This window comes from Miscanthus floridulus, chromosome 8, assembly GCF_019320115.1.
Source record: "Miscanthus floridulus cultivar M001 chromosome 8, ASM1932011v1, whole genome shotgun sequence".
Lineage (NCBI taxonomy): Eukaryota > Viridiplantae > Streptophyta > Magnoliopsida > Poales > Poaceae > Miscanthus > Miscanthus floridulus.
In genome coordinates, this window is record NC_089587.1 from 220,077,167 (window position 1) to 220,096,709 (window position 19,543).

General features: G+C 49.1%; 1 protein-coding gene across 3 annotated transcripts; it reads right to left on the minus strand.

Annotated features, from left to right (window-relative positions):
• Positions 1–984: 984 nt before the first annotated feature.
• On the minus strand, positions 985–19,510 carry LOC136478202 (20 kDa chaperonin, chloroplastic-like). Of its 3 annotated transcripts, none has more exons than XM_066476558.1 (6): positions 19,325–19,510; positions 18,153–18,332; positions 17,473–17,628; positions 17,236–17,313; positions 5,357–5,425; positions 985–1,020 (listed from the first exon to the last, which is right to left on the minus strand). In XM_066476558.1, the coding sequence occupies exons 1-6, from the start codon at positions 19,499–19,501 to the stop codon at positions 1,000–1,002; spliced, it is 681 nt and encodes a 226-aa protein (XP_066332655.1). In that variant the 5' UTR covers positions 19,502–19,510; the 3' UTR covers positions 985–999. The 3 variants fall into 3 exon arrangements, with proteins under 3 accessions (XP_066332655.1, XP_066332654.1, XP_066332653.1); XM_066476557.1 differs by lacking the exon at positions 985–1,020 and adding an exon at positions 3,803–4,018; XM_066476556.1 differs by lacking the exons at positions 985–1,020; positions 5,357–5,425 and adding an exon at positions 15,519–16,737.
• Between the last annotated feature and the right edge of the window lie 33 nt (positions 19,511–19,543).

Sequence of the window (19,543 nt, forward strand, 5' to 3'; positions counted from 1 at the left end):
TAATGCGCACCAAACTGGTCACAACAGCAAAGATTTGATGGAAATGATGAGGAAAACACATGAACTAGACTCCAACATGACCTAACTAGCAACAAGACCTCGACCAGGACACAAACTCAACACGACGAACTCTAAAACTGAAATATGCAAAGGCTATGGCGCGGAAGGTTCTAGGACAGAAAAAACGAGTATGGCACTGGACTATGGGACAAATGCCAAATACTCAAACTAGGGAATAAATGTGAACCTGACGGTATACCTTAGCTCTGATTACCACTTAATGGGAACGGGGATCCCGATCTTCCATCAGGTAGAGGTAACTATCGTCGTGGCGGAGAATGACACACCGATCCGGCTTCAGATCGAAAGATCGAACCCTGTAATCTTAGCACCATAGCTCCTCTGGTTATCAACCAAGTCACAGACCAGGTTGACCTCGCCAAGAAGGCTAATCTCTACCTAGGCAATGAAGAACACAAGCAAGAACAAGAAAGAACAAAACCAAATTGCAGATGAATGATTAATCTCACGAAGTTGGGGTCTCACAAACCGATGAACGGCAAAACTGTTCTTAACAGAATAATCTAAGCAAAACCCAAACCCTGATGGAGGGGCGATGACTATTTATAAAGACTCTAGGGTCATGCAAGACCCCTGGACGCGCCCCTAATGCGCCCAAACACGATACACGGTCCAACGGACAAAAAGACGGTGTCGCAGCACTCTAGCAGATTCTAGACGCTGACTTGTTTCGATGATTCCTGTTGATTTCAAAGAGCTTTTGACATAAAACCACTTGGATTGGCTTCCTTATCAAATTAGCTTTCCATCCATATGTGGATCATTGAAAATGGAGTTCGGATGTGTCCTGGGTGACCAGTTTAAGGCAGACTGGTCCTAAAGGCCGAGGCAGACTCGAAATCATGTTGGACCGGGCCTCTGGTTCCTGTTGGACGTCCTTGCTGGTCATCTTCGCCTCCACCACGTCTTCTAAGTCCTTCATGACCCTCTCCAATGTTCCTAAGAAAGATAACATCATTAGGTAGTAGTCTATTCTCAAAAGTATAAAAAGAATCGCTTAAGAACGAGCTCACCTCTAAATTGAGTTGACGCATTCGAGCCCGGGTCATTGGTGAAAGGGTCGAGATGGCGACTAGAGGGGGGGGTGAATAGTCTTTTCTAAAATTAATCGCGTCGGCTAACCAATATAAATGCGGAATTAAAACAATCGGTCTACCCAAGACTACACCCCTCTATATATGTTCACTAGCACCTAGCAAAGATACTAATTATGCAACTAAGGTGCCGGGCTAGCTAGAGCTCTCCTAAACAATTCTAGGAGCAAGGTCACATAAACCTATGCCACTAGTACTTTAAGCAATAAGGGAGCTCCTACACATGCTAGTAAGCAAAAGCACAAAGCTAACTAAGCTCACTAGCAATGCTCAATAACAAGGCAACCAATGTTTAATTAGAGAGCGCAAATACTTAGCTACACAAACTAAGTAATGTAACTAACAAGGTTACACAAACCAAATTAGCCACGCAAGGGAGCTACTTCTATGCTACATAAGCAAGAAGGTAATTAGCAAGCTACACAAGCTATCTAATTACAAGAGCAACTACACAAGCTTAGTATGTATAAAAGTAATTGCAAGCTTGTGTAATGGAGATGCAAACCAACAGGAAGAACAAGGTTGACACGATGATTTTTCTCCCGAGGTTCACGTGTTTGCCAACACGCTAGTCCCCATTGTGTCGACCGCTCACTTGGTGGTTCGGCGGCTAATTAGCATCACCTGCTAAGCCCGCACGTCAGGCGCCGCAAGAACCTACCCCTTGAGTGAGAGTAGCTCAATGACACGCTTTACTAGAGTTGCTCTTCGCGGCTTCCGCGGGGCGAGCACAATGCCCCTCACAAGCACTTCTTCGGAGCGCCGCACAAGGTTCTTGCGGGCTTCCATGGAGACCACCACCAAGCCATCTAGGAGGTGGCAACCTCCAAGAGTAACAAGCACCACCGGCTTGCAACTCGATCACCTAGTGCCACTCGATGCAACCTCACGATGCAATCGTACTAGAATCGCTCACTCACACAATCGGATAATCACTATCAAGTATGTGTGAGATGGAGGGCTCCTAAGCACCCTCAAGCATGGACACAAAGTCCCCCAAGGTGCTCAGCACCAGCCATGGCTGAAGGCCACTTCTATTTATAGCCCCAAGGGCTAAACTAGCCGTTACCCCTTCACTAGACAAAAATCGGGCCGATCAGACGCTCTAGTCGTGTTGACCGGACGCTGGACCTCAGCGTCTGGTCGCCCGTAGACGGCCACGTGTCTCGATTTCAACGGTCACTTGACCTAACCGGACACAGCAGCTTCAACTGACTAGACGCTGGACCTTAACGTCTGGTTGTTTCCAGTAAGGTCCTCGAGGCGTATTTCTTTGACCGGACGCGTCCGATCGCATGTGATCGGACGCAGCCCAGCGTCCGGTCACACTCCAGCTTCTGCATCACCATATGTCATCCTGACCAGACGCACCCTGCCAGCGTCTGGTGCTTTCAGACCCAGCGTCCGATCAGTTGACCGACGCCAGCGTCTTCGCGATCAACTCGTTTTCACTTCTAACTTTTTCACCCTTGCTCCAATGTGCCAACCACAAGAATTTGCATCCGGCACAATAGAAAATAGGTATTCTATTCTCCCGAAAGTGTTGAATCCATCTCAACCCTGCAAACACCACCTCCTTTGTAAATGTGCCAACACCACCAAGTGTACACCACCATGTGTATATGTGTTAGCTTTTCACAATCATTTCCCAAAGGATGTTAGCCACTCAACTTGCCACGCCACTCGATCCTAGCGACGATGCAAAGTTAGATCACTCGAGTGGCACTAGATGACCGATATGCAAACAAGTTTGCTCCTCTTGATAGTACGGCCATCTATCCTAAACCCGGTCATAAACTTCTCTATACACCTATGACTGGTGAAATGAAATGCCCTAGGTTATACCTTTGCCTTGCGCATTCCATTCCATCTCCTCCAATGTCGATGCAATACATGCACCAACACGATCAACAATGATATGATCCACTTCATATCATCACATGATCATATTGGTTCATCAATCTTGACTTTACTTGCTCTTCACCGTTGCTATCGTCCATCGGCGCCAAGTCTTGCTCAAGCTTCTCTGCCACGCGGTCCATCACTCCAAAGCCTTCGACTTGCCCTTCATGCTTGCAACCGGTCCATCAAGCCAAGTCTTGTCTTGATCTTCTCCACCTTGATCACATGACTCAATGTCATGTCTCATGTGCATTTAAGCTCCTTCATCATCACATGTGTGAGCTTTGCAACATCTCCAAGCCATTTTTACCTTCATGGCATATGTTGCTCACACACATGTACCTATGGACTAATCACCTATGTATCTCATATAAACACAATTAGTCCACCTAGGTTGTCACTCAATTACCAAAACCAAACAAGGATCTTTCAATTGGACCTTACATGATGATTGGAGGATCAACGGGTACATCCAAAAGAGTGATGTCCTCATCAGAGGGTTTCACACCCTAAGGTGGAATCGACTATTTGGTCAATGCGTGGTAAAGGAAATGGGTCTTTTGGGCACGCCTTGTTGAGACCAGTGTAGTCGACACACATCCTCTATTTCCTACTCTTTTTCGTACAAGAATATGATTTGCTAACCACTCTAGGTGGTGAATGAAACGACCTGATTTCCGCGATGGGAAATCCATAGAGCCGAAGTGTAATAAGACTGTTGTAGATCATATTACCTAAGTTTCCAGTTAAATACCACATCCATACAACAATAATATCAGAGTACAAATAGTGTGGAATTACATAATTTATTATATCGCCGCATTGGCGGAATCAAAAGTAGCACTCATTTAGAACAGCTTGAAGATAAGATCGCCAAACTTGAGCATAGGCACGAATCCCTCAACTGTCAAACTCCTCGGAGCTATACTCCTCAGCAGAACCTGTGTGCTAAAATTTATCAGTACGATTTGTACTGGCCACTCTCACCCTATGAGCATTGCTTTGTGGATATTGGATGCAAGTCGGATCTATTCAAAAGGAACCTATAAGGCTAGGGTTTCCTATGTTTTAGCATATCAAGTATATAATAATAGTTGGTCAAGTTTTAACACCATTCCCACACACATTCCACCCCATCCCCTTTCCAGAGCTAGGTTTTGATCTTAGGATTGATATACCACCATCTCCACATCATCACCACATCACCACCATACCATCGCTCAGTTGATAGGCCAACTCCCTCTCGGCACTGTCTCATGGCCCGTAGCCCCTGGCTACGACCGACACTCTCTCACGAGGGAAGAAGAGAAAGACTCATCTCACTATCTAGTTTCAGTGAAACCCAGGAAAGGTCCATAGCCGACAAGTCGGCACATGTATCGATCGATCAACCATACACTATGCAGAGGTTTTACATAACCACAAGATCCTCCTTCCTCGCTGACCATCGTCAACTAGGCTGATTCCGGCCGCTTGCTAGCCTAGGATAATGTCACTCTACCATTCAGCCCTGGTACACCCCAAGTCTAGTCTAGGATGGCTAAAACTGTGAGTCATGAGCCGGGTCCACAAGGTCTCCATGAAGTCTCGGTAGGGTGTGGGAGAAATCCACTACGCCTCGTACCTCCTTATATTGTCTGCTATCAACCTAGTAGTAGTGGCAATATCCTACCAAGTAGTCCGGCCGTCCCGCATCATATAGGGCGAGTGGTATGTAAGGCTTCCCGATGAATCTGAGTACTAGTAAGTCCTTAGGGATGACCAAGCCAGAATGTCTCCATCAGGGTTTCCATTTACCATGCCACCACAGCACCTCCATCCCGGGCTCCTTCCATTACAGGTTCACACCTAGGACCACCTCATATACCATTTTACCCACCATAGGTATCCATTCCAGGGGTGCCCAAGTAGCACCCCATGGCAAGACTTGCCCTAGGCTCGTTGTATACTCCAACTTGGTCGACACAACCCTTACCCTCCACACACCCAAGTCACACACGTAGCACTCTCCCCATAGTCCGGATAACACCAGTTTCCACCACGCATTTAATGTAGTATAAGTGTAGTAGAGGTATAAGCAATAAAATATAGCAGTAAGCGTGTGTCTAGCCTAATAGCAGGGTATGCAGGGGTAAGGTTGCGTCAAGGTAAAGGCCATCAAGTAAGCATACTACCATGCAAGTCCTATCTTAGTATGATTATAACAGTAAAGTAAAGCAATAGCAGTTCTGTATTAGCCATGCGTAATAGGTGCTACGAGATTGGGTGGGATGTGGCACCTTCAGTGTAGTCATCTCCATTCTCCTCACGGTACTCACGATCCTCGTTCGCCAGGTTCTCCTCCGAGTCTGCAACGATCGCATTATAGTCTTAGCAACGTCTATAGAATAGCATAAGGAAGCAATGAAAATTCAAAAGAGCCAAATGCACTCAAACATGGGTTCATTGCGTAGAGCTTGATTTTAGATGAATTTTGGTCCTGGTTTCATATTTTTCTGAGGTTGTATGAATTAGTTATGAATTTCCGAAGTTTAATTCCTCTCTAAAAATGGAAAAAGGCTGAATTAATCCTGGGCTGACACGTGTCACGCTGTAACTGGTCCACGTGGCGTGCTGACGTCAGCATGAGTCAGCGTGACGTCATTGGCTCGGCTCTGAGCTGACAAGTGGGGTTCCTACTGACGTCATCTTGATGTCAGCATGACATCATCAACATCATCATTCCTGACTGGTGGGGCCAGAGGCTCTTGGGTCACTGACTTGTGGGTCCGGTCAAAGTCAACGCTAGGTCAATGGGTGAGTAAATGGTCAATGGTTCATAGTCACTGATGTGTGGGGCCAGTGGTGCTGACGTCAGTAGTTGACGTCATCGTGACGTCAGCATGACGTCACCTCGGCTGTGCTGATACTGATAGGTGGGGCCCACGTGACGTCGTCATGACATCATTTGTTGATAGGTGGGTCCGGAGTCTTTGTGACGCTGACATGTGGGGCCAGGTCAATCGTCAATGTTGACCGGTCAAAGGTCAACACGGACCGGGTCCGAACTGGGCCGATTGGGCCTGGATATGGGCTGGATTTGGGCCGGGCCAGCCCGGACATGTGGCAAGCTGTGGCGCTGCCACATCGTAGCTGTGGGCCTCCACTGGGCTTGGTTCACAGGCATGGTCCACGGTGGACGCAAGCTCTGGTCTACGGTGGACCGCGTCTCCTTCCGGTGAACCGCGTCCACCCTTCCTTTCTTCTCTCTATGGTCTACGTGTACCGGGTGCAGGCGTGTGCGGCCGGCGAGAGGAGGTCTCTGCTTTCATCTCCGACATGCTCCCACTGGTGATGTGCTTGCCGGCGTGATCCTACGGTGACGCTGGCGTCCAATTAAGGTGGGGGAAAGCTTCCCCAGGCCATAGCGAACACGATGGTGGGGTCTAGGTGGCGACCGGGGCTTTCCAGGGCGCTGGCCACGGTGGTCGACAGCTCAAGCACGACGGTGTATGGGGATGGAATAGTGGCAGTGGACAAAAGCCGATCATGTGGTGCGCGTGAGCGTCACAGTGCTCCAGCGGGCTCATCGGGCAGGTCGAGGGGACTTCTAGAGCCTTCGGTGGCCTTGGCCACGGTGGTGGCTTGATTCAGCCATGGCGGCGGTCCGGTGGTGAATGGTGTAGGCTCGGTGGCATAGCAGTGGTCCTCTTTTCTCACGTATGAGCGCATGGTATGTTCGTTCCTTGGCCAGTGTGTGCGTGCATGTGTACCTAGAGGCCGGAGACGGCCTTGGCCTATACGCTCTCGGTGTGGAGCGCCATGGCCGACACTATGAGGTCCGGTGGCGAGCAGGGGAAGACCAGGGCTCACCTTTGGTGTCATGGAAGATAGGATGGTGACGCAATGGCGGGTTGCGGCTATGTAGCTCCGGAAGCAGCGCAGTGCAGTGCAGCGCAGCATCGTCTGCTCCGTCTTTGGCTCCGACGAGCTTCTTCCCCCCCCCCCCCCGCAGCAGCTCCCTTCTCCCTCCTGCTTCTTCCTCCTCCCTCTCTTGGCTCAGGTGTGCAGTGGATGGCCACTAAGTGGCGGTGGGAAAGCTCTAGGGTTCTCGGGGCTGGGGCTTTTATAGCCAAGCTCCAAAGCTCCCATGGCGGATGGCGATCGAGCGGTGGAGGCACGTGCATCACATCCAATGGCCTGCGTGTGGTTGCGTAGGTGCGGCGCAAGGGGGAGACAAGGTCTTGCTCCCAGTGTGACCCCTAGCCCACACCTGCCACGCTGGTCGGGGCTTGGTCGGAGAAGGAATCGGTGTGGGGAGGAAGACGATCCTATGGCTGGGAGTGGCTGACGCGTGGGGTCTAGGTGGCGGCGACTGCAGGCGAGGCAGACGGGCACGCGGGCATGAGCGCGTGCTGGGCCGGCTCGTGGGCCACATGTGCGCGTGCTGGGTGCAAGGCGGGCACGGTCGGGCTGGCTGGGCGCGAAGCCGAGCAGGCCTGGCTGCTGCGAGGCTTCCCTCTTCCTTTTCTTTTTCTATTTTGTTTTTCTTCTTCTTTGTTTGAATTCAAATTTGGTTTGAAATTTGAATTCCAAATTAGTGCACCTTATTCATTGGAGTTTTAGATATGAGGCCCACAACATTCTTTATATATATATTAGGAATTTTATTTAGCTATTTTGTATAACCAAAAATAGGTGTAGTTTTTTATACAAAAATGGAAACAGCTTTCTCTTTAAATATTTATTCTTTGGTATGAGTAATAATTACTTTATGGTGTATTTCTTTAAGGGAGTTGTTAGGCATTACATAAAATGAGAATCCAAATCACCATGTGAGTTAACAATGTATGCTATGTTTCATTTGTCAGTGTTTAGATAAACATGATTAACAAATGGCATGTCATGCTTATGTGTTGACTTAGGTTGGGGTTAGACCCAATGCATCTCTTAGGTTGAGTTTCTATTCATGACATTCATCAACACATGGGAGTTTTTGAGAAAAATTTTGTAGTTGGTATTTTTGGTGTATGGATTTTTGGGTTGTTACAGTGAACTTCCCTGATGAATCCGGTGGCAAGTAGTTTTGCTATCTCTTCACCGATGGCCTTGCGCTTTTTCTCGTCGAAGCGGGGTAGGCGTTACTTCACCTGCTTGGAGCCTGGGTGGATTTTTAGGGTATGCTCGGTGACCTCCCTCAGGATGCCTGGCATATCTGAGGGTTTCCACGCAAAGATGTCTTTGTTGTCGCGGAGGAAGTTGACGAGTGCGCTTTCCTATTTGGAGGAGAGCGTAGTACCTATGCATACCATTTTACCCTCGGGGCTGCTGGGGTCTATGAGGACCTCTTTGGAGCCCTTTGCCGACTCGAACAACCCGGATGTCCTCTTTGCGTCGGGCGCTTCTTGGATGACCTCCTCCTTGAGGGCAGCGAGTTCCTCGGAGGCGATGATTGTTGTGGCGTGGTCGCAGCACTCGACTTCGCACTCGTAAGCCAGCTGGAAGGAGGTGCCAACGGTGATGACCCCATGTGGGTCTGGCATCTTTAGCTTGAGGTATGTGTAGTTGGGGACGGCTATGAACTTCGCGTAGCATGGTCGTCCCAAGATGGCGTGGAAAGTTCTAGGGAACCCTACCACATCGAAGGTGAGGGTCTCAGTCCTATAGTTGGACTGATCCCTAAAGATAACAAGCAGATCGATCTGTCCGAGTGGCGTGGCCTGCTTTCCAGGGATGACGTCGTGGAAAGGCACTCAGAAAGGGTGGAGGTGCGTTCGATCGACGCCCATTACGTCGAGCGCCTTCACGTACATGATGTTGAGGCCACTGCCTCCGTCCATCAGAACTTTGATGAGGCGCTTTGGGCCGATGATCGGGTTGACGACAAGCGGATACCTTCCCGGATGCGGGATGGTGTTCAGATGGCCGGTCCGATCGAAGGTTATGGTGGCCTCCGACCACTGGAGGAAGAGAGGTGTGGCTAGCTGGGCCGTGTAGACTTGGTGGCGTGCAACCTTCTAACGATGTTTGAAGTCATAGGCCGTTGAGCCTCTGAAGATCATGAGGCAGTCGCCCGGCGTTGGAAAGCCGTCGTCCTTCTCCTAGGCGTCACCGGCAGTGGGGGCAGGTTCCTTCCTCTGCTCCCCCTTATTGGTGCTCCCGGCCAAGAACTTGCGCATGAGGCCACAGTCCTTAAGCAGATGCTTTACGGGGAAGGCGTGGTTCAGGCATGGCCCCTTGAGCATTTTCTCAAAGTGGTTCGGAGCGCCCTTCATAGGCTTTCGACCACCCTTGCGATCAGCAGCAGGCACGAGTGGGTCCTCGCGTCATTGCTTCTTGTTTTTCCTTTTAGCGGAACGATTGGAGGTGTCTTCGTCGGCACCCTTGTCCTGCCTTGCCTTGCTGTCGGAATGATCGAAGATTGCTCTGACCACCTCCTCTCCCGAGGCACGACTGGTGGCGATGTCTAGGAGCTCCTTGGTGGTCCATGAGCCCTTACGTCCTAGCTTGTGAACCAGAGACTCACAAGTTGTCCCGGACAGAAAGGCTCCTATCATGTCGGTGTTGGCGATGTTAGGGAGCTCGTTGCACTATCGGGAGAAGCGCCAGATGTACCCACGGAGGGTTTCACTGGCCTTCTAGCGATAGTTCTTGAGGTCCTAGGGGTTCCAGGATGATTGTACGTGCCATGGAAGTTCCCCACAAAGATCTCTCTTAGGTCCGCCCAACCCTGGATGGTGTCGGACGGAAGGTGTTCCAACCACGCTCGTGTCGAATCGGCAAGGATAGTGGAAGGTTGCGGATAATGAAGTCATCATTATCCGCACCACCGGCTTGACAGACAAGTCGATAGTCTTCAAGCCAAAGTCTAGGGTTTGTCTCCCCGGAGTACTTAGGGACGTTGGTAGGTGATCGATACCTTGGTAGAAACGCGGCGTTGAGGATGTGATGGCCGAAGGCCTGAGGGCCCAGTAGGTCGGGGCTTAGGCTCTAGTCCTCGCCATTGTCATAGCGTCCGCTGCATCGAGGATGATAGCCGTGGTGGGCCCCTTCCCTTGGGTTGTTGTGGGCGCGTCTACGGGCGTTGAGGGTGCTGCGTGCATCGCGGTTGTGGCCAAGACGTTGATGCACCGGGATCGCGATGCGCTGCCCATCGCCTTGTGGTGCCTGGTGGACCGATGCGTCCCTGGTGGGGCGCACCAAGGGGGTACACTGGCTGGCGGAGGGCTCATGTCACCAAGACATCAAGCTCTCTGCCTGCTGTGCTACCACATGCTCAAGTAGCATGCGAATCTTGTGGTGGACCCAGCGATGCTCGGGCATCGTGGCCTCTAGAAGGCCATGAAGCAGGGCCATCGCGGTGGCGATGTTCTGGCTCGCACGAGCAAAGCAGGGAAGGGTTTCATCATCGGTGATGATCCTTTGGTTCACGTCATGGGCCACGGTGCGTGCGTGCCCTCGATCTCTGTGGCGCCTGATCTCCTCGTCGATCTTCTTGTATTCCCGGACAAGCTGCTGTCCGATTTCATCTATTTCTCGCTTTTGGGCTTCCAGCTACTCCACCCCAACGTGAGGTGGGGCTGCTGCTCCCCTTTTGGCTCTGTCGCCGAGGTTGCCTGCCGGGGTGATCTCCTCCTTAGAGGCGCTTTCCACGTGCCCCTCGGAGGTTTCTGCCATGAAGCACTCTTGGGAGGGATGATGGCTCCCCCTACCAGAGTCAGAACCAGAGTCCGACCCCGGGCCCTCCATGAGGAGGCCATGGAGGGATTCAGTAACGCTTTCAATCATCCCCACAAACTCGCTGTTCGCGGGAAACGGGATCACACGTTGGGCCACAAGGTGGCTTACGGTTGCCACGGTGTTGCGAAGACCGAACAAAAACGCCGTCGAGGCGCGCCGTGTGGAGTGTTCTAGAGAGAGGGTGATGCGGCGCGGGGCCTCCCTAGACAGCTGGGGTCCAAGGGAGACGCCCGACTGACCCTCAAGCCTCCAGTAGCTAAAGTTGGCGGATGGGGGAGACTAGACGGCCGCATGGGCCAGCGCCAACTCTCCTCCTAGTGTGACAATGAAGTCCAGATCACCGAAACATACGTGTGCGCCCGGGACCCAGCTGATTACGTGGTTAGCCATCTGAGGCCTGATTTGAAACGCGCAAAGCCCCTACCTAGCGCGCCAACTATCGGTGTTTCGAACAAACACCGGCTAGTAAATTTGTGATTATGCGCGTTAGGCCTGGATGGTGCGCTAAAGGACACAAGATTTATACTGGTTTGGGCAGAATGTCCCTATGTCTAGTCTATTGCTGCTTGTGTTATTAGCACCGGAAAAAGGTTCGTAGCAGGGGGTACAAACGATCGAGAGAGGGACTGGTCCTAAGTCTCTGATGGAATAATCAAAAAAGGTCGCTAAGAGCTTAGTCGCTGCTCAGCTATGTATGAAGTGTTGTGTGTGTTCAACTTCTCCATCAAGAGTCCGTCCCCTTTGTTGGAGGAAGCGCACCCCCTTTATAGATGAAGGGAACGGATTTACAAGTGAGAGGGGAAGGGCGCGTATGCTACTAAGCCTTGTTGCCCACGTCTACCCAGCCATGTCGCCCATACTGGCGGGTGCCAGATAATGGTAGGCGCCTACAACACTATCGATGCCACTATAGAATGTCAGGATGGCTGCAGAGTACTGCTCCGCATAGGGTATGGTCTATGGTACAGTGGTTTTGACTTATGAGCCTTGCTCTGCCTTTCTCCGCACACCTTCTAGTTCCTATGAGCCCCGGTCGAAGGGACGCAGGGGTCAGAGTTAGAAGTAGCGCTTTGGGCAAGGCCTTCCGATCGGAGAGGGCATCCGGAGGCCGAAGCGAGTGCTCTAATCTAGTGGGCCCAAGGGGTCGTGGAGTGGGCGTCGCTCCTTTCGGGCCACGGCGTGGTGATAGTACATCCGTTATTGTAGAGGACGCGAGTCTCTTCCTAGACCGTAGTGGTTGTCGTCTGCCTGTGTCGGGTTCCGTGTCTGAGGGCTGAAGGCGGCGCCTACAACACTATTCGGACTCTGCAATGCCGGAATGGTCTAAAGCTCCCATCCCATCATATCCTGACGGTACCTTCCTACAGGCGTGCAGGACATGGTCCTCGATATGGCGGTTGACTCAAATGTCATGTCGTACCCTGTGCTCATCCTCATGGAGGCGCAGGCCCTACTTGTTGGGTGAGGCGGAGTCTGCCCTCGGCCGTCGGGCGAGGCGGAGCCCACCCTCGGACGTCGGGCAAGGCGAAGCCCGCCCCTAGATGTCAGGCGAGGCGGAGCCAGCCCTCGGGGGTCGGGCGAGGTGGAGCCTATCTTCCGTTGTTCGGGCAAGAAGCGTAGTAGCACTCTTGTCTGACCGGAAGCGCTAACGTTCGATGTTTATTAGTTCCACCTTATTGGGTACCCCGATATTAGGCCCCCGACATGCATGCTTGGAGTTTTTCTTTTCTAAAAAGAAATGCTAGGCAGAGATCGAAAGCGGCCAGATCGTCAAATCCCATCATGGAAGTAGCTGCATCAACAAGGGACATGCAGTCTTGGAGCTTTTTCTTTTCCTGAGGCCTTGTTTGGTTAAAGTTTTAGGTGTTACATGTTGCATGGGATGTTCAGATATTGATAAAAAGCAAATTACAGAATCCATTAATAAACCACGAGACAAATTTATTAAGCCTAATTAATCCATCATTGGCACATGTGTTACTATAGCACTTTATTGTCAAATCATAGACTAATTAGGCTTCAAAGATTCGTCTCGCAAAGTAGTCGCAATTTGTGCAATTAATTATTTTTTTAGTCTACATTTAATACTTCATTAATGTGTCCAACGTTCGATACGATAGAATATAAATAGTTAGGAGATAGAACTAAACAAGGCTTAGAAAGAAAAGCTTGGAGCCGATTCCTTAGGCACAGATGGAAAGCGCCAAGTCGTCAAATCCCATCAACCGCAGATTAAAGAGATATGCGCGAGTTTTCTAATCCATGGCGTATGATGCGGCCGTCCCATACATGCAATGCACCGGCGGCCTCGTCACCACACATGCACTACGTTTTCCACTACTGTAGTATGTATTGGATACCTAGGGCGTAGTACTGTTGGTTTAGCAAAGGCTGGCACTCGTATAGGATAGGGTGAAGGCAGTGGTCAGCTCAGGGGTCATTTCAACTTTAAAGACAGTGGTCAGTGTTCATTTCAAGGCTGGATCTGCACTCCACGTTGCACGGCGCTCAAGGCCTGGAACTGCATGCTCGGCGCCAGCATCTACGGCGCCGAGCTGCCTGCCACGTCAGCGTCACGTCTGCGTCGAGCCCAAGACCTCGGCGCCAGGGACACTGGCGCCGAGACGTGTTAGCTCGGCGCTAGCATCGATGGCGCCAGCATCGATGGCGCCGAGCTAAGGGTCCAGATTCTGAAATCTTTCCTCCAGGGGTCTATTTGTGAGAAACTTTTGAAAAAATGGCTAAAAATTAAAAAATTCGGGCATATGCCCCCTAAGAGCAAATTTAGGGTGCATTTGATAGTTTTGCTGAGCTGAGATATAGCTCAGCTGGGCAAGCATGCCAGTTCCAGCAACGCACGTTTGGTTTTTTTGCCGAGCTAGCATCATCATTTGGTTGTGTGTACAAATTACCCTGCTTCATTTCTCTTTCATTTTAGCATTCATGTACATGGAAATAGATAAACAGACTACTACAAGCGTGCTGATGAAATTGCTGCATAAAAATAAAATACATATCAAAATGCCATCGTCTAACTAAAATAATTTCCATACATCTTCTTCCGCATGAGCGATGGGACTTTGCAGTCAAAGGCGAGATGAATCGGCTCTCCCTCAGAAGCTTGGTTTTGCAGGGCCGTCGAGGCAAGGTCGTCATCGAAAGCAAGAATTTTTTTTAGGTTTCCAAACGCATGGACTAGCCTAGCAAGGCTAGTATTTTTCTATCCTCGGATCCAAACGCACCTTTAACTTTACAATGCTATAAAATGGATATATCTGAATATACTCTTACTTTAGTATCTATTTGCATAATGATATTGTTCTTCGAAAACTATCGATAAAAAAGATTAAAAAAAACTTTGAGAACAGTTAAATATGTTTTCGTATTAGGCAAAAAAAATCAATATTCAAGTACTATCCGTATCCATTCCATTTCCACCCCTAGGGAGGATGGTAGTTACAATGTGAAGGAAGTAAATCAGAAACAACATTTTTCCTGTTTCTACATCCTGGTGTGAAAAGAAGAAACGTTTCTCTGCTTTATCATTTGAATAACTAGCCAAACATCCGGGACCAATGGGGTGTCGTGCGACGCTGGGCTACATAGTGGGTCGGGTCTGGTTTGGACTTGGATGATACTGTGTGATAAGTTCTAAGACATGTAGGCGTCCCCTGGCAACACCCATAGGCGTCCAGGCGTACCTAGGTCACCTTGGAAAACAGTGGCACCTTGTCGCCTAGGCACCGCCTAGGCGTCTGGGTGGACCCAACACTTGTCTGGATGCCCAGCCGCCTTTAAAACACGGTATGACACCTTAGAATAGTTTGCGAGGTCCTGGAAATGGTATTTTTACCCTAGGATAAATTCGAGGACCTGAAAATACATCTTTGAAGTTTGGAAACTTAAATGACACATCGGGACAAGTTCAGGGACCGCTCATATGTTTTACTAGAAACACCATCGGGCAAGATTTCTTTTGTTTCTATGAGAAATAAAATCTACAATCTCTGCCAAACGTTTATATTATAGTAAATTATTTATTATAGTAGATTATTTATTTACTAATTATTTATTTAATTTTAATATAATAAATTATTATAGTAAATGATTACTTAACTACTTCTAATAAATTACTATTTAATATTAAATGAATATTAAATTAAGTAGTTGTTAGTCTAGTACTGTACCCCTTCCTATCTTATCCTTCCTTTGCACCCGACTCAAAAAAAAGAGTGCTTCGAGGGCGCAAATTCAACTTTCTAAGAAAGTTCCCTAAACCGGGGATTCGCCGAGACAAACGGTTTTAAAATGGGGATAGGCTATGCTTTTCTTTTATTTATTTTTTCTGCTTGCTGAATAAAAAAAAGGGTTGGGACTTCGTAGGTCACCGTGGAAAGCACTTTGATTGCATGTAAACCTTTTTAAATAAGTAAATACCATGTTTCATACTAAAATTGCTAGTGGAAACTGCAACTCAGAGAGCATAATTTCCTTTTCGAACTTCATAATACTTGCTAATGTCCAAAAGAACTTGATTATATCTGTGATTTGAGATGCATTACACAAACTGGACGCACACCTTATAAATCTGGACGTAGTAGGTAGGTAGTATTCAGCAAGAAAAAAAAAGTTTACATGTATACTAGTGATGATTTGCATGCGTACGAATAACCTCCCCCTGCAATCGGTATGTCTATGTTTGAGTTCAAAAAGCTGCCCCAGTGCGGTGGTAAACTACCCCTCGTTTTGTGGCGAGGATGCTCTGGCCGGCCGGAGCGATGAGGCAACAAGACCAGGCAGCTCTACTGCCGCCTGGAGAGAGCACCGGGAACGGGAAGGTAGGGTAGCGGCGCCGGCGCGGTCAGTATTCAGCGCTGCGTCCGTCGGCGGCGCGGATGACAATCGGCGAACTTTTTCCATGCGATCCACCGGGAAAGCAACCCGCAGGAAAAAGCACGGCAGGTCGGAGCCGCTGTTGCTTGCACTTTCCCACGCTGCGCTGCAGCGGCGTTTCGCCATTTGTCCCTGTTCACCTCGGCGACGTCAACTCAGAATCAGTGAGAAAGTGAGATCTTCCAATGTTGTGTGCCGGACGAGAGATGACCGGATCGGGATCGCTTCTCCTTTTGTGGCACTGTGGATCGTGGCAGGTCGGCTGGCTGGCAGCTAGGAGACGCTGATCGAGTCGAGTGAACGGCCAGCCGTACTCGCTAGTAGACGCTAGAGGTGAGGCGATGGGAGTGGTGGCCCTGGCTCCCGGCTGCACGGTCAATGCTGGAGGAACGCTGGATTGTGACACGAAACGCCCGGGGGCGTGGCCGGCTGCGCTGTGCGTTGCGTGTGGTGGTAGTGTGCCAGTGCTGTGTTGCCCACGCACGCGTCAGCGTCTTATCTGCTTGGGCCGGCCGCGGGTGTAGACGGAGCTCTGAGCCTCTGACGGAGCCCCCAGCGCAGAACGGGCACGTGCACGTGCACGTGCAGGGTGTATGAACGGCATGTGACAGAGTACAAAGTGAAGCCCTTTCACCGTGCGACCGAATTTCTGAATGCTTGCTTATTGTTGATCCTCGGAGGGCAGTCAGACAAGACGACCAAGAAGAAGAAAAAAAAAACGGAAAGCCGCGAGGAAGCCTACAGTGCCGCAAGGGAACCCCATTCCCACAAAAAATGGCGAAGCAGCAACAGGGAATTGTGGTTTGTGGTACCACTGGCTGGCCCTGGCAATGGCATGGTATCCTGCTCCTGCACCTCTGTTCTCTAGCCCAGCTCAGGAGAGGACGGCCATCAGATCCGACACCCTCAGCACGATGTAGTTCGTACCATCGGCGCCCTTGAACTCGCTGCCTGCGTACTTGGAGTACAGGACGGTGCTCCCCGCGGACACAGACAGCGGGCTCCTCTTGCCTTCCTCGTCCAGGGGGCCTGGAGCAACCGCTACGACCTGTCTCCGACCAAGAAATAATGTCGTGGAGGAAAAATAAGCTTAAAAAATACTGTTCTGACAAACAGTATCATATCTGAAAACACTGTTCACATGAGCAGTGTCGCTGTGAGTGCGCTAGCCAACCAAGCCCCAGCCGGCCGCCCAGCCGAACGCGCCGGCACACAGTCCAAAACAGTACAGTCACGTGAACATTTTCTGCTTCTGCTTTGCACTAGATGCAAAGTCGTAGTTAAACTCTAACACGGCACACGGTCCATAACAGTACAGTTCGGGACCACGGCACCTTGCCCGGTTCGTTTGGGCTTATTTGGCTGATAAACCATGGCTGAAAGTACTATTGACTAATTTAGTGTGAGAGAAAAATACTATTCGTTAGCTAAAAAAGTACGACTTATAAGTCAAACAAGCCTAAACGACACAGGGCATCGCATTAACGATGATTGACTCGTGCAGAAAAGAAGTGCTCAAGAGGAGCTAAACAACTGAGCAACTGACCGTTCCAATAGATGGCTTCTCCTTGGTAGTTTCGGTAAGCAATAGACCGCCTGGAGTTTTGTCTTCAGCTTCAGCAACCTATCAGAAGAGAAACACCATGATGAACAGGTGGTGTCAAATACAAGGGTGAGCCAGTTGAACATCAACCTGAATGGTGATGCATACTGTATTGAAATAAGCACGAATACGGCAACTGTGTAACCACATGTCAAGATCAAATAAATATAAGATCACTACCTTGATTAGAACACGGTCGTTCAGAGGCTTCATGTCTTTCACATCATCAGTTTCTAAGATACCTATAATGTCATCCTCTTTGAGAACCAGATGGTTGTGATCATTCAACTCAACCTCAGTTCCAGTATACTTTGAATATACAACTTGAGCTCCAACCTGAAGTAGTAGCAAATGCACATGTTAGCATGTATTCTCTTTTCTTGCCAACAATAGGGCTAAGCTTGCTTGTATTAAGAACTATGACACCAGAACACATATACAAATAATTCAGATGGAAACACAAATAACATCAGACGTGTAAAATTGTGGATCGGACAGGCAGTACAAGTGCTTTGACAGCTCCATCTTGCTGTATGGCTCCAACTAGATTCGTTATATTCCAAATAGGTAAGGTAAAAGGCTCGCTTTGTTTGTTTAAGATGTGATTTTCTTACTCATAAACTGAGATAAAGTTACAGCACATGGCTTTCAAGTAGAACTTTTCTTTCTCTATCGCAACCAATTCTTAGGTAGGACAAGGGATACAAAGTACTAAAACGGGTACCATTTCTCTGCCCACCAACAGCTAATGGAATACGTGAATAGCTACACCTGCTTCACATGGGAATATGTACCCATGTATAAAGTTGTATTAAAAACAACAGACACGTAAGATCTTACATGTTTTGCAAAGAACATACCTGAATGCTGACATCAACTTTCTTATCCCCAATTATCCTTCCTTCTCCAACAGCAACTACCTCACCACCCTGAGGTTTGGACTGAGCAGTTGTAGGGAGCAAAATTCCACCAGTTGTCTTCTCCTCGGAAGAGTTAATCTTTACAAGCACTCTATCAACCAAGGGCTTAAGTATTGTATACTGCAATGAATAACAAGACATAGTGTTTATTCCTGAAAAGCATTAAAAATAGTCTCTGGAAATTATCTGTGCCAAGTGAGGAGGCTGATCTTGCCCAAGGGCCCAGCTAACAAAATGTTAAGTACTCCCTCAGTCCCTCCATTCCAAATTATAAGATGTTTTTGGCTTTTCTAGATACATAGTTTTTGCTATGCATTTAGATATACACTATGTAAGGGCGGAGCCAGAAATAGAGAAAAGGGGGTGCCAAGTTACAAAGGTTAAAAATTTAACTAGATTTCAACCAAATTTATATTGAAGAGAAACATTTCTCTAGAACTATATTGAAGATAAACTACACAGCAACTAAGGTGATAACTAGTACTTGTTGCTTGAGTGAGGCGATAACTATCTATTTTTCTGTGTATTCATCTCTGATTTAATATTGCTAATGGTAATTTTGTGAGCTGGACCGGTGCTGCATCCCTGGCAGCACCGGTCCTGCCTCCACTATGTCGAGATACATAGTAAAAGCAATATGTCTAGAAATGCCAAAATGTCTAATAATCTGGAACGGAGGGAGTACTACACATGAGAATTCAGATTAGATATTGAACTAATAAACATAATTTCTTTACAGTTCTCTCCATAATTCACTGCAATGCACCATGGAGTCAGGTGCAATTCACCACATGTAAGCATTAATGAAACCACACCAGACATTAGTGTAATTCAATCCACATCACAAACACCAGAGTTTCGAATTGTAAGAAGCTAACCATAACCTAACAAACCAGCATTTCCAAACCCCAACCATTTTGCCTCCATTCAGTCACAATCAAAGTCAAGGGCCACCAGCACTCTCATCACTCATCAGTGACTTCGCCTCGTCTCTATACTGCCTCGGTAAGCATATGCAACAGCACGCAATACGGCAATAGCCAATAACCAATCCCACTACCCCCATTCCCCGTGAAACCAACACCACCAAGCTACATTGCCTGGGCACGCACCTTGGGGGCGACGACGGTGGCGGCCCTGACAACGAGGCCGCGGAACGCCCGCCGCGAGGGGCGGACCTCGCCGACGGTCACCACCGAGGGAAGCCGGAGCGCACCAATGGAGGCCTTCCCCTTCGCAGCGAAGGCCACGGCGCCGACCCCCGCGCCGGAGACCTGCAGCGACGCCATTCCTCGAGCAGATAAACCCTCGCGGATAGCACAGATGACAGC

What these genes read in the sequence shown, in the direction of transcription:
- LOC136478202 (XM_066476556.1), bottom strand. Translation starts at nt 19,501, where the DNA reads ATGGCGTCGCTGCAGGTCTCCGGCGCGGGGGTCGGCGCCGTGGCCTTC. An exon ending in AAGTTGATGTCAGCATTCAG is followed by an intron (nt 17,629 to 18,152) that starts GTATGTTCTTTG and finishes CTACTACTTCAG; the next exon opens with GTTGGAGCTCAAGTTGTATA. An exon ending in ACGACCGTGTTCTAATCAAG is followed by an intron (nt 17,314 to 17,472) that starts GTAGTGATCTTA and finishes CTCTTCTGATAG; the next exon opens with GTTGCTGAAGCTGAAGACAA.